This window comes from Ricinus communis, chromosome 6 (genome assembly GCF_019578655.1).
Source record: "Ricinus communis isolate WT05 ecotype wild-type chromosome 6, ASM1957865v1, whole genome shotgun sequence".
Taxonomy (NCBI): Eukaryota; Viridiplantae; Streptophyta; class Magnoliopsida; order Malpighiales; family Euphorbiaceae; genus Ricinus; species Ricinus communis.
The window spans coordinates 1,582,758-1,595,897 of record NC_063261.1 but is presented as its reverse complement, the minus strand read 5'-3'; the positions used below and the strand labels follow the sequence as shown (position 1 = coordinate 1,595,897).

The following is a 13,140-nucleotide window of genomic DNA, read 5'->3' as shown; positions in this document are numbered from 1 at the left end:
AAAACGTAAAAACATAATGTAAAAGCATAAAAATATAACAAAACAAAATAAGAACTTTTACAATTAATTCTAGATTTAAGTGTATATAATATAAATTTCTCTACATGCTTTTAAGTTGTGCCTAATAAAATTGTTGGACTTCGACCGAATCTACATTTAGGAATAAATAATATAAATTTTCTCTTAATTTTTATTATATCAATGCTAATGATTGGTGGTAGATTTGAAAATATAAAAGTTATTCGATAAATTTTCAAATTACTAAATACAAAAAAAAAAAGTATAAGATAAAAATTAAAGAATGCAACCATCTTGAATTGTTTTAGAATATATTTATTTTTATCGTTGTATTTAATTTGTACTTTTTTTATAACAATACTTTAAAATAGGTATAAAAAAATACCATATAATTTCAACATTTTATAATTTTAAATATAATTTTTCAGAAAAATAAAAATATCTAATTATAAATCGTAATAAAAAAAATCTCACCATTAAAAAAATTTCATTTTCACTCTTATTATCATATTGTTATTTAATAAAATAAATTTAGAGCTTAATAACTCCTAATTTTATTGTTTTATTATCAAATTATAGTTTAAAAAGTTATTAATATGATAAAATAGATTTAATAGTTAAATAAAAAACTAAGCGTTATTAAACTATAAACTCATATTATTAACATAATAATAAAAGACTAAATGGAATAAAAACGGCTAAATTTTTGTGAATCAAAATGTTTTAAAGATAAAATACTTTTTTTTGGAAAAAAATACTTGATCCTTCTCTTTATTTGAAAAAAATATTTGAAATTATAAATTAGAAAACCTACGAAATGCTTTTTATATTTATCTCTAAAAAGTAACTTATTAATTATATATATATATTATTTGCTTAGAATAAATTACTCATATTATTTAATACTTTTATTTTTCATAAATTTAATAAATTAATATTTCTAATGTTTATTGACTTTTAATCCACCAAATTTATTAATTATGACCGTCTATATATATATGTTATATATATATATCCAATTAAATTAACTATTAGCTTATTTTAAATGTTTGCTATTGTTTCAATTCATTAAGAAAGGAAAAAGCTTTTGTTTGAAAAGATCAAACCTTTCTGATCTCATTGCCTTCTGACTTCAACACTGGAAGTGTACAGATCCTCAAAAGTATAGCTAGACAAGAAACAAGCAAAGTTTGAGTTTTCAACATTCCATGTTGATTATCTCTTAGGATGAAGGATGGGGTCCCAGGCATTTTTGTTCCACAAGCATCAGATTTCAATTCAAGGGCATGTCCTTCAGTATCTAGAGATATACATACAAGCTTAACAGGTGACTTTATGCTGAATATGATTTTGGTACAGAGACCGTTTTACATTCGGTTTCCAACTGAAAAGTGGCTCCAAGTGTTAGTAGCTATCTACATCTGTTTCTGGCCTCCGAAGGTAGTAACGCAAACAGTTTACCAGCACCTGAAGAGTAAAAAGAAAATCGAGAGAAGGATCAGTGTGTAAAAGAATTAGAAATAAGCAATTCAAAGAAGGTCAATTCAAGTCTGGCTTTTATAGCAAGAACATTCCCTACGCAGACAATGAATTCATGACTACCAGCATTACTTCATTGAGGCAGGAAAAAGCAAGCAAATGAATTGAGAGTTCATATAACCCAACAATGGATGTTCAATAATCTTCAAACAACTGCCACAGTCAGCTGTTACCTGAGACATTGAACTGTTTAATGCTGCACCTCTGTAGCTGACATGAAACTTGTCCTTGGCTACCAATCCCTGGATGTGACAAGGAGAAGTTAATGAAAAGAGAGGGCAACAAATACTTAAAAGGCATATGTCAGTGTGTGTTTTGGGGGTGGGAAGAGAGAGACTTCTGTATCAATCTCTGCTGATTCGACATCAACATTAATATCAGCCATGATTTTGATCATTTCTACAAGTAATCCAGGTCTATCTGCTGTCTCAATGTAAAGCAAGCTGACAAAATAAAGATTCCTTTAATTTAATATGTTGTGAAAAAGAATAACACATATAGCTCCTGAAATGTAATGCTAAATTGCTATTCTTTGAAGATGCATACCTCCTCTTAGGTCCATCATCTTTTACATGAATATGAGTTGCAATATCAACATCAAGCTGCCATGTAAAAATAAAGAATCTAGCTCAAATTTGAAAGCACATGCAAGACACATCTGACGATCTTAAAATACAAAAAGCTTAATTATATGTAGCAAGTACAGGAAGATGGTGCATCAGATCTTCGTAAAATAAACTTTGATGCAATCAACCAGTGTCACCAGATGTGAAGAGACCACTTAACAAATAAGCCAACAGAAAACTAGAGGGAAAGATCACGTCTTACTAAATGTTGTTCTTCATACTAGAATCTGGATTAAGGAGTCTGTACGCATAAATTCAAGAAAGAAAATAAAGATCATTCAGTCGTTTTCAGGTTCAAAAGTATCCATCTCTTAATTTTCTTCATTATAACACCATGAGAATTTAGTGCTCAAAGAACTCAAATCTTGCAGTCACAAGCCACCTTGCTCAAGGTAAATATTTCATTTTATATGAATAACCTACAATCCAGTGGTATCATCATCAAGAGGTTTCATATTCTGTGGATTTGAGCATATACATTCGACATATTGGAGCACTCTTAGCTGTTAATTTATGACTTTCTTCAAAGTTCAGACACATTTAAGTACTATTATTCCTCATAAATGTAATATTTTGAGGCATATGTGCCTAACTATGACGAAGCAAATATCTGAAAAAGTTTAAATCATCTCAAAGCCAAGAATAAGGCAAGGTGTGAATCCTCAACCAACTAAAAATGATAGAGGCATATCAACAAAAACACAGTATCATGCTGAGTGCTATTAAGCATGGAGACTCTTTAGTTTACTATTTCAGTAACATAGTGCAATACTGTATGGCGATGTCAGAAAGTTTATGTCAAAGCAACAGCCAGATCACAAATTAGAAGTATCAAGCTTCAATTGACTCTCCATGGCGAACATTAATAATTACTCTTATACAAACATGTTCCAAACACTGAAGGTAAAATATTCAAGAGAATGAGTAAGCACTAACCAGGTCACTTTAAGATCAGGAGACAAATGGTAAAACAAATTAGTAATGACAAGTTCAGTAAGTTAAAATAAAAAATAAATGGCAGTGCTACCTTTCTCTCAGGAGCTTTTATTCCAAAAGCCTCACCCATAGCAAGTTGCTCACTAGATTCCTAGCAAGAGAGCCAAAAGAGAGAAATTCATTGTCATAACATGTAGATGTCAAGCATAAACTTTTCTTAGAGCACCCTGTAGCATTCAAAAGATAACATAGAAAATAAGAAGTAAGGTTCTAAGACAACAATAGGAATTCAATATGCATACCGGATGGTATTTCAAAAGATTGTTAATGATGGTAAGTCGAATTCTCTCTAGCATGTCAGGATCTTCAACCTTGCGCCCACTGTCTCTGGCATAATCAAAAGCAATCTCTAAATGCCAAGACTTGTAATAAAACATATAGTATTATGTAATTATCAGGCTGATATGTTGGCATATGTATATATTTTAAATGTTCATGTAACCAAGTAATGTAACATCTTATGAAATTTCCATACATGCAGATTGATGAAAACACAATGAAATACACTCTCTAAGTGTCAAAGAAAAGCGAGAAAAGAAGGCTGGGGCACCAGTTTCTGAAAAGAGTAGCAAGAGATAAACCAGAAGATTCTTTCGCATCAGTTTCAATTTTTTTATGGAGGTTCATGCTTTCTCTCATACAATCCAATTACCGGCAAAGTAACTGAAACATGGAATTATCTCTCTTACTTCTCCAAGTCTCTTATTGCCTCAAAATCTAGTTTCCTCTTATAATTCTGTCACTAGTATTCAATTGCAAATTTGTTGACAGATCTAGGAAACAATACATCTGCAAATCAGGAGCTCAGACAAACTATAGGATAAAAGCACCACACATATGATAAGCTATTAGCTCACGAGGTTCTTCATAAGTCTGTTCTTTAATGTATGATGTTGACAAAAAAGCTGATTCTGACAAGATCTCTGAGTTAAGACTTGATTCAAATTCAAGCTTTATCCAACCAACTCATATCCAAACCCAGATTTAACTCGTAAAATTTCTAGTAACAGGAGGATAAACACTCCAAAACTAAGTCAGCTGGTTAAACCATAGGGCAAATGGAACATCAATATATACAGTTGAAATAATTTTATGTAGATGATTGTTGTTATCTTATATGGAGATGTGCCCATTGAAAGAAAATAGTTTGACCTATTGCATGCAGCAAAATGAGGAAACTGTCTAACTAATGGTACAAGATAATGAACAAACCAGAAAAACAGACATGATAAACCATTTCATAATGAACAGAACCTGAATAAAAAAGATAACTCACAAGCGTGTAATGAAGAATTTTATTTGCTTGACAGATCCTTCAGTGAGAACAGAACCCTTTGCCACATCCAATCCCAAATCTTTCAAGGCCTTCATCTGTCCTACGATAAACCAATTATATTCATTGTGTTATTCCAGAATGCCTTAAGTAAATAATCATGCATTAAGCAATTTCTTACAAGGTCAGCTCCAAAGTCTGTCATCAAGGCCATTTTAGACTGAATAATGATGTTGATAATAGCTCACGCATTAGCTCAAGGAAACAAATATATAGGTCACAGTCCAAAAATATAAATTAAAGTTCACATTGGGCATGAAGCTGTATATAATATTAGTTGAAGCACATGCATTGGCTCAAGCCGATGGTGGTTGTATGCCAAAGCACCCTATCTCTGATGGCATAAATAATTGATGACTTAGAGACTGTTTATTTTGTGAAAAATAATATACTAAAAGACACTTTCTGCAGGCTTTTGGTGTTTGATGTGCATAAGCAAATTGTCACTTAAAATTGTTTATCTAAAAGAGAAAATTAAGCCATTTTCAAGAAAAGAAACTTCCTATTTGGGAAACAGGAAGTCTCTCCAAATAGGTAACCATTCTCTAGAAATTTACATGATATAAAACGACAAGAACTTGTAAAAGAATCACATTGGAAAGTACCCACCTGTCTCATCACCAAACACAACTAATTCCCTTAATGACCATCCCAATTTACTCCAAATGAAAAAATATGGAGCATTCGCATCTTTTTCTTATTTAAGCAATATCAACTTTTTCTAATGTGCTTCAAACACCAAGAACAATTTCCAAATGGCTTTCAGTCTTTCTCATAGTAAAAAAAAGATAAATAATTAATTCTCTTAGAAAATAACTTTACAGAAAATAATTCCTATTGAAAGTTACTTTCCTCGAGTGAACAAAGCCTAAGCTTCCACTCAAAAATCTTTATCACTGCAGATACCTCAGTATGCATTATAAATGAAAAGAAACATATTATCAAAATGATATCTTTAAAGCCTTTCATTCTATGAGAAAGGCCGTGGGTCACAGTATACAATTAATGGGGAGCTTGGGGTTTGTGGGAGGGCCAACTACCCTTTACAGAGGCTAACTGCTTCTTGGAGATGCATGCTGATGAAAGTACAATTTCCGGTGCAGCAATGGTCTTAGTAAAAAAGATTATTTTACCGTGTCAATGAGAGCTCCAAGCCGATCTCCAAAGCTTACTTGTACGCTTGTTGCATCAGAATCAGAATCTTGATCTATCAGAAGTACTGGCATAGGAACATCGGCATCCTGTTCAAAATTCTGCAAGTACCATACATACCATAAATCATATTATATATAGAAGTGGTTATCAGGGGAAAATAGTTTTGGATCAACTGGGCATATAGTTTTAATGAATTGACAAAAATAGAGTTATCTTATTTATTAATATGTTTAAATTTAAATAAAATTTAAGCAGATATTAAAAATTAATATTTAAGCAGTTTTAAACATAAGTAATAATTATATTTGCCTTTAAAGTTACCTTATGCCAATTATTTTAATATAAATTTTTAATTTTTCTAAAACAAAATATTAATTTAAAATACAATAAAAATATATATTTTATAGAAAATAATTTAAACAAAAACAATAATATGTGAAAGGGAAAAATCGCAAACTTTATGTTGAATTTAACACACTATACATGCAACAATCCTCATTTTATTTGAATATTTATAATCTAGAATATTTTAAAAAGTACGATAGGGAATAGCAAATAAATTTAATTAAGAGCCCTTACTAATCTTTTATTAATTGTTATCTTAAGATGAGGTAAATATGTAATTAAAATATGCTCCTTTTTAGGAGAAGAATCATTGTTTAATTATAAAAAGTCATTTACTATAGAAGGTAGATAATAAACTAACAAAATTTATTCAAAGGTATTATTTTATTTAGGATAAAGAGTCACTGTAAAATTATGAAATTAGTCATTCACATTTACAAGTAAATTTAATAACAAGAAAAAATTTATTGTAATTTAGTTTAGAATATTCAACTTAATTCAGAATATTTATAATATTAGGCTAAAGATTATTTGATATACAATAAAATTGGATTTATAAATTTACAAATCACGTGCAAAAGAAAAACTAACAATAGTAACATAAAAAGAAAATATTTTTTTATTATTTTGATTTTTTATACTAATATTTTTAGCATTAATTTACTAAATAAAACAACATATATGTACTATGAGATTTTTAACAAGTTTATATAATAACAAGTCACATGCGAAGCATGTTTATAAAAAATTAGATTCACATAAAAGCCTACTAGTGAAGGTTATTGTTACAGTATTCCAATATTTTACTAATTAATTTCCTATTTAGCTATTATAGGTGATATTTAGAATCTTTAAGTTTTCCTTAATTGTCTTTCTTAATATTTTGCTAATTAATTTCCTATTTAGTCATTATAGATAAATCTTAAAATCTTCCTTATATAAGTTTTCCTTAATTGTTTATTCTTAATTATGGCAAGTAGGGTTTAAGAGTTATAGGCTAGCCTACCCTCTCTTGTAAGTATTTAAACGTTATTTTCTTAAGGAATAAGACAAGCAGAAATTTGTTCAAGGTTGTGAACTCCTAAAGTTCAGAGATCGTAGGGCTCTCTATAATGAGCCCTTAACTATAATTCAACGCAGGTCGAAAAGGAAGAAATTCCAGCAAACACTCTTCATCTTCTTTCAATCCTATGGTGAATCATAGATCCATAACCCGATCCCAAATGGAGAACCGTAACAACTTGGTATCAGAGCATGCTGAAATGAGTGATTTATAAAGTTTACAGTAGCAGGCGTTTATAAAGATGTATCAAGATGACAAATTACATGTAGCTGAAGAGATGGCTCATAGGGACAAAGACTTAACTGAGAAATTGGAAGGTCTGTCCCAAGAGATTGCAGCAGCGAAGTCAGCATGGCATAGTGGACATCAGGATAGCAGTGTCAGTGGAGGCAGAGTTGACAAAGCCAACAATGATAAATAGTAGTTTGGAACCAGCTGAGAGTGGTTCTTATGCCAAGGTATTCCAAACTGGATTTTCCTTGTTATAGTGGTCAAGATGACCCTCTAGGCTGGTTAAATAGATGAGAACATTTTTGTCGTCACCAGCATATCTCTGAGGAAGATAAAGTGGGCTTGGCATCTTTCCATCTAGAGGTAACGCACAATTATGGTTTTTAAAGATGGAAAGAGACTGACCTTACTAGAGTTGGGATGATTTTGAGCGACAATATAATCTAAGATTTGGCCCGCCTATTCGCAATAATAAATTTGGTGAATTAGCAAAACTAAAGCAAGATAGGACAGTCACGGAGTACCAGCATTTGTTTAAGCAACTTGCAGCATGTGCAAACCCTCTAATTGCAGAGCAGGAGGTGCAATTATTCATTAATGGTTTGCAAGATTATATTGCACTAGAGGTAGAGTTCAACATCCAAAAGTCTTGACTAGTGCAATGAGTTTGGCCCACTTGTATGAGAGACAGGGAGGGTGGCAAAATAATAGCCTTCCACCTATGCAATGAAAAATCAACACCAATCCAACTAGGCCATCGATGGTGAAACGTCTCACTAGGGCAGGGATGGAAGAAAGGTGAAGTAAAGGGCTCTGTTTCAACTGCGAGGAGCAGTACGTAAAAGGTCATCAATGCACAAGGCTGTTCTCCATGAAAATTTGGGAAAATAATGAACAACCCAAGGATGGATGAGGCTACAATAAGGTAAAATTGGAGCCTAAAAGTTCTATCTATGCTAATACGGGCATATGTGCTCCATAGACTACAAGTTAGAGGCTGCATGAAGAGGGAAAGGTGAATTTTCTACAACAGCAACAGTTATCTTTGCACTTGAGGACAAGTGCATTTCCGAGGGAGGGAGTGACGTTACAGTATTCTAATATTTTACTAATTAATTTCCTATTTAGCTATTATAGGTAATTCTTAGAATCATTAAGTTTTCCTTAATTGTCTTTCTTAATATTTTGCTAGTTAATTTCCTATTTAGTTATTATAGGTAAATCTTAGGATCTTCCTTATATAGTCTTCCTTAATTGTTTGTTCTTAATTATGGCAAGTAGGCTTTAAGAGTTAGAGGCTAGCCTACCCTCTCTTGTAACTATTTAAATGTTATTTTCTAATGGAATAAGACAAGAAGAAATTTGTTGAAGGTTGTGAACTCCTAAAGTTCAAAGATCGTAGGGTTCTCTCTAATGAGCCCTTATCATTCAACATAGGTCGAAAAGGAAGAATTCCAGCAAACACTCTTCACCTTCTTTCGATCTTGTGGTGAATTATAGACCCATAACCTGATGCCAAACGCAAGACTGTAACAGTTATACTCTTATAATGGTCTTTAACATATAACCAATCAAATGAATAAAAACTCGAATGCTAATAAATCTATGTAAGGTGAGTTTGGCATTGAGTTTGGGAAAGCGCTTTTCCAACCTCAATTTTTATTTTGAATGATTTTTTAAGTTTTGAAAATTGCTTTTCTCAAAAAAGCAGGTGAATTTATGCATTTTCTAAAAGCAGGTTTCAGAAAAGCAGTTTATAAATAAATTAAAAAAAATCAATATATTAAATCAAAAAATTTCCAAACCTGCTTTTTGAACACCCAACCGCAATCCCAAACGCACCCATAACATTTACCAAGCACAATCCAAGCCACAAGTGTTCCAAGTTCCAAGAGTTTCAAACAAAATACATAACGACTCGTGGATGTAGAACAGCTATTTATTTGGAAGAAAAGGAGAAATTATGGTGTCACACAAACACCCTTTTCATAGTGGACATCCACATATATAATAAAAGAAGAGATGACATATTAAGTAAAAATGTCTGAGATCAAATATTGTATTGAAGCACAAACGCTTCAATACAAGTACAATGTTACTAGTCCTAGAAAAAATGATGTGTGGGCATCATTTGCTACAAATAGAAAGATATCATGTTGAGCAGGATAACTAAACCAGTACAAAGCTCTTGGGCTAAGTAGCCTTTTCCATATATCATATGCAATCAAATTAATAAGGTTGCAGTCTTTCTTGTCTGTCATTATTGACGATCTGCCATAAAAGTTTAGAATCATGCAAAGTCAACAACTTTCTAGTAAGAAACTAGGGCCTTCTAAGAAAGGCCTTTTGTGCACCATCTTCAAGTTGAGACAACTATCTACACCATTTGTTTACGGAAGAAAACCAACTTGCAAGCCATTAAATTGAGACACAGTGAAACCAACAAGGAAATAATCAAGCCAAAAAAACCACTGACACCAAATCACAACAATAATTTCTCAAACATGAGGATCAATAGGATCTGAAGCATTTGTAGTACAGCGTAAAACCCCAACCCCAACCCCAAAATATTTTGTGCATGTATCACGGGTTATGTATTTATATGATAGTTTCTCAACCCAAGTTTTTCAGTGGGAAAATAAGGAAAAAAAGAAAAAAACAGAGCCATAGAGAATTTTAGATGAAACATCTCAGCATAGATAAGAAATAAAATCTATGCCTACAAACATTCTGCAGGCGATCAAAGCTAGATATTATAGGTTGGCTGCTAGAAATCATTGTTTAAGACCCTTTTTTATTCTCTTTCTCCAAGCTTCCCTCCCATCTACTTCCCACATGACAGAATGCATCCCCTTTTTGGTATTCAGATGAAATTCTAGAAGATTATACATCCTGGTACAGGGAAGTGCAAGACAGAGTGCCTAAGTTAAGAGGGAAAACCGAAAATAAAGCCATGCAACTTCTAATCCATAAATGGCAGGTTAAGCCAGGGTACTCTGCAGCCAAAACAGAAACATGTTGGGATGTCAAACTTAATCTCAGTAACCACATATAACACCTCCAAATGCCATGCTTCCTACCAATGAATATGAACAATACAGTTTAGAACGAAAAGAAAAAAGAAAAAAGAAATTCTTAACAGCAGACCCAGTCTTTGTAAAAATATAATGTCAACTTGGCATAATACTGCATCCCTCAACCAACAATTTCTAAGTGATTATTATTTTTTAGGGAACTTAACCTTTCCGAATGATTTCCTAACAGAAAAGTAACAAGTCTTCCTATGGTTCATAATTTTCACCATAACCTTCCATCCCGAAACCCACAATCAACCAAAATTAGCTCCCAAGTTGGGACATTTGAGAGTTTGTACTGAAAAATCATTTGTTCACATGTATGCTAACATAAATGACTCTGATCAATTCAAATGATGAATTAAACTCCATTACTACTGAACTGATATCCTCAACTACACATATATACCGAGTTTCTCTTAACTGCATCCATAACCAGCATTGCAAAAACTCCAAATACCCAACATATATAACTTGAACTTTCAGCGAAAATAAGAGATACCATCAATGCCTGGCTCCAATCCAAATGCCTAATGATTTTATTACTCTTGTGGCTTAAACTTGCTTCATTATAACTAATTTTGAATTTGCTTAACCATACCAGTAATAATAATAATAACAAGATTACCCTACTGTAATGACCTCATGTCTCACATAATAATCTTTTTCCCTCCTCCAACAATCTAATTAGCATTTGAAAGTGGAGAAATTTAATAAAAAAATCAAGAAAGCTAGAATACTGCTGACCAATGGGATTGAGCTTGGTGCATTTGTATTATTGGTGGAAGCATACAAAACAATCCTGCTACAACAAAATTAAACCAATCATTAGGTTGATTAAGCATTAAAGAAATATGTCATACATATTTGTATTTTTTATTTTGCAGATGAAATAAATCCAGGAAGATAAAATTACAACCTAACAAGGAAACCCAAATTCAATTGAAGATTTGATTGCTTTACCTTCTTCTGGGAATTTGATTTTGGGGATGAATGAGAGAAGAATTGGAATGATGAGGAATAATAATAGTAAAAGGAGAGGTTTTAAGAGTGAATTGCTTTGATAAATTATGTTGATAAGGGAATTGGGGAAGAGAAGAAGAAGAATATAAGAGATTATTAGTGAAGGCAGCCATGGAATGCAAATTTATTGTGGAGGGATTCAAATTCGATCGGTAAGAGAGTGGGCTGTTTTGTTGGTTTTGGAGAAGTTGATTACGGAGGCTGGAGAAATTATTAGAGAGTAGAGCAAAGGGTGTGGCGTCATCGTGGTGTGGGAGTGGGACACACTGAGGTGATTGCAGTTGTTGCAATCCACGTATGATTAGGCCCCGCCACGGGTCATGAACTGCCGGTTCAGGTTTTGAACCGCCAGTTCAGGTTATGTGGCTCTTGAAATCAGCTAGTTCTTGGTGGTTCCAACCAATGTAAAAAAAGAATGGGATAATTACCAAAAAGTGTATTTTATTTTCTTAGATTTTAACAGTTAACTGTGTAAATTTTTAAAAGTTATAATTTGATATATAAACCTATTAATATTTACAATTAAATATATATAGAAAATCAACAAGAAATTAGAGGTTATCTTTATCAGTTTATTATAAAATGGTGCATCAATTTGTTAAAATTTATTAATCAAGTATTTAAGTTTTTAAAAGTTACAATTGAGTGTGTGAAATTAAAAAATATTAATATTTAAGCGTGTGAAATCAGTCATTAGATATATAAAAAATATAATGTAGATAAATAAAACTCTATTATATTTTTATAGTGAAAGATGATATTTATATAAAAGAAGATAAATCTTTCATAAAAATAATAAAAATATTTAAATAAATATTATACATATCATAAAGCTATATAGTACTAATTAATATTATAGTTAAAATTATCATTCTAAAAAATGATCGATTTTATTTTAAATATTTATAGTAATGGGTTGAAAAAGATAAAATATCGCTCAAAATTGGATAGAAATATCTTTTAAAGATGGTGGCAATAAGAATAATGTATTAATCTATTAGAAATAGATACTTTTTTAAAAAAATTGACATTTTATTTTCTTTAATTTATTAAGCAAATAATATATTTTTTAAGATTATAAATCTGTAATTGCTATTAACCTGCTATATATACTCAATTGTAAGTATTTATTATATCTACACACCAAATTGTAATTTTTAAAATTTTAAATATTTGAATGTCAAATTTTAACAAATTTGCATACTATTTTTATAATTATTCAACTTCTTTTATATAGGTTATTAGTTCTATACACTTAAATATTAATAATTTTTTATTTCACACACTAAATTATACTTTTTAAAAGTTTAAATATTCAATTGTCAAATCTTAACAAATCTATATACAATTTTTATAATTATAAAAAATTAATTAATTTGGATCACCAATTTTTAAGCTTTTATTTAGATTTGGAATCAGAACTATCATTCCAATTTCAATTGGAAAAACCAACCTTAAACAAGTGCTCCCAATTTAGCGGTCATTTAAGCCTATTTCGACATATGACCGATTCTGATCTAATTTTTATTAATCCAGTTTCTATCCGATTTGAGTCTGAACCAGTCTTCGGTCAGGCCTATGTATAGTTCAGGCCTATGTATGATCCAATAGTAATGAATCAAGTAACAACAATAATAGTTGAAAAAATTATCTAAACTCCTTACGATTATTAAAAGGTGGAATTGTGAACTAGTTTAGACATAGAAAATTCAGTTTATAGCTAATATCAAATGGTTG

At 31.2% G+C, this 13,140-nt stretch overlaps 1 protein-coding gene across 5 annotated transcripts; it reads right to left on the bottom strand.

Moving 5' to 3' along the window:
- Positions 1-1,207: 1,207 nt before the first annotated feature.
- LOC8262814 (ACT domain-containing protein ACR12) lies at positions 1,208-11,655 on the bottom strand. 5 transcript variants are annotated; one of them, XM_048375698.1, is made up of 12 exons: positions 11,344-11,410; positions 11,128-11,182; positions 9,112-9,577; positions 8,779-8,815; positions 5,646-5,765; positions 4,456-4,550; positions 3,422-3,506; positions 3,211-3,270; positions 2,104-2,159; positions 1,895-2,000; positions 1,731-1,799; positions 1,208-1,485 (listed from the first exon to the last, which is right to left on the bottom strand). In XM_048375698.1, exons 3-12 carry the CDS (start codon positions 9,150-9,152, stop codon positions 1,423-1,425), a joined length of 732 nt encoding a protein of 243 aa, XP_048231655.1. In that variant the 5' UTR covers positions 9,153-9,577; positions 11,128-11,182; positions 11,344-11,410; the 3' UTR covers positions 1,208-1,422. The 5 variants fall into 5 exon arrangements, 4 of the variants coding, with proteins under 4 accessions (XP_048231655.1, XP_048231654.1, XP_015576016.1 ...); XM_048375697.1 differs by lacking the exons at positions 8,779-8,815; positions 9,112-9,577 and having other exon boundaries at positions 11,128-11,185; positions 11,344-11,650; XM_015720530.3 differs by lacking the exons at positions 8,779-8,815; positions 9,112-9,577 and having other exon boundaries at positions 11,344-11,646.
- Positions 11,656-13,140: the final 1,485 nt, after the last annotated feature.

Bases quoted from the DNA above. Each gene is read 5' to 3' on its own strand.
- LOC8262814 (XM_048375697.1), bottom strand. From the start codon at position 11,516: ATGGCTGCCTTCACTAATAATCTCTTATATTCTTCTTCTTCTCTTCCC. The intron at 3,271-3,421 runs GTATGCATATTG...CTCTCTTGCTAG, and splicing joins ATCTTTTGAAATACCATCCG to GAATCTAGTGAGCAACTTGC. The intron at 2,001-2,103 runs GTATGCATCTTC...TTATTTTGTCAG, and splicing joins GATGATGGACCTAAGAGGAG to CTTGCTTTACATTGAGACAG.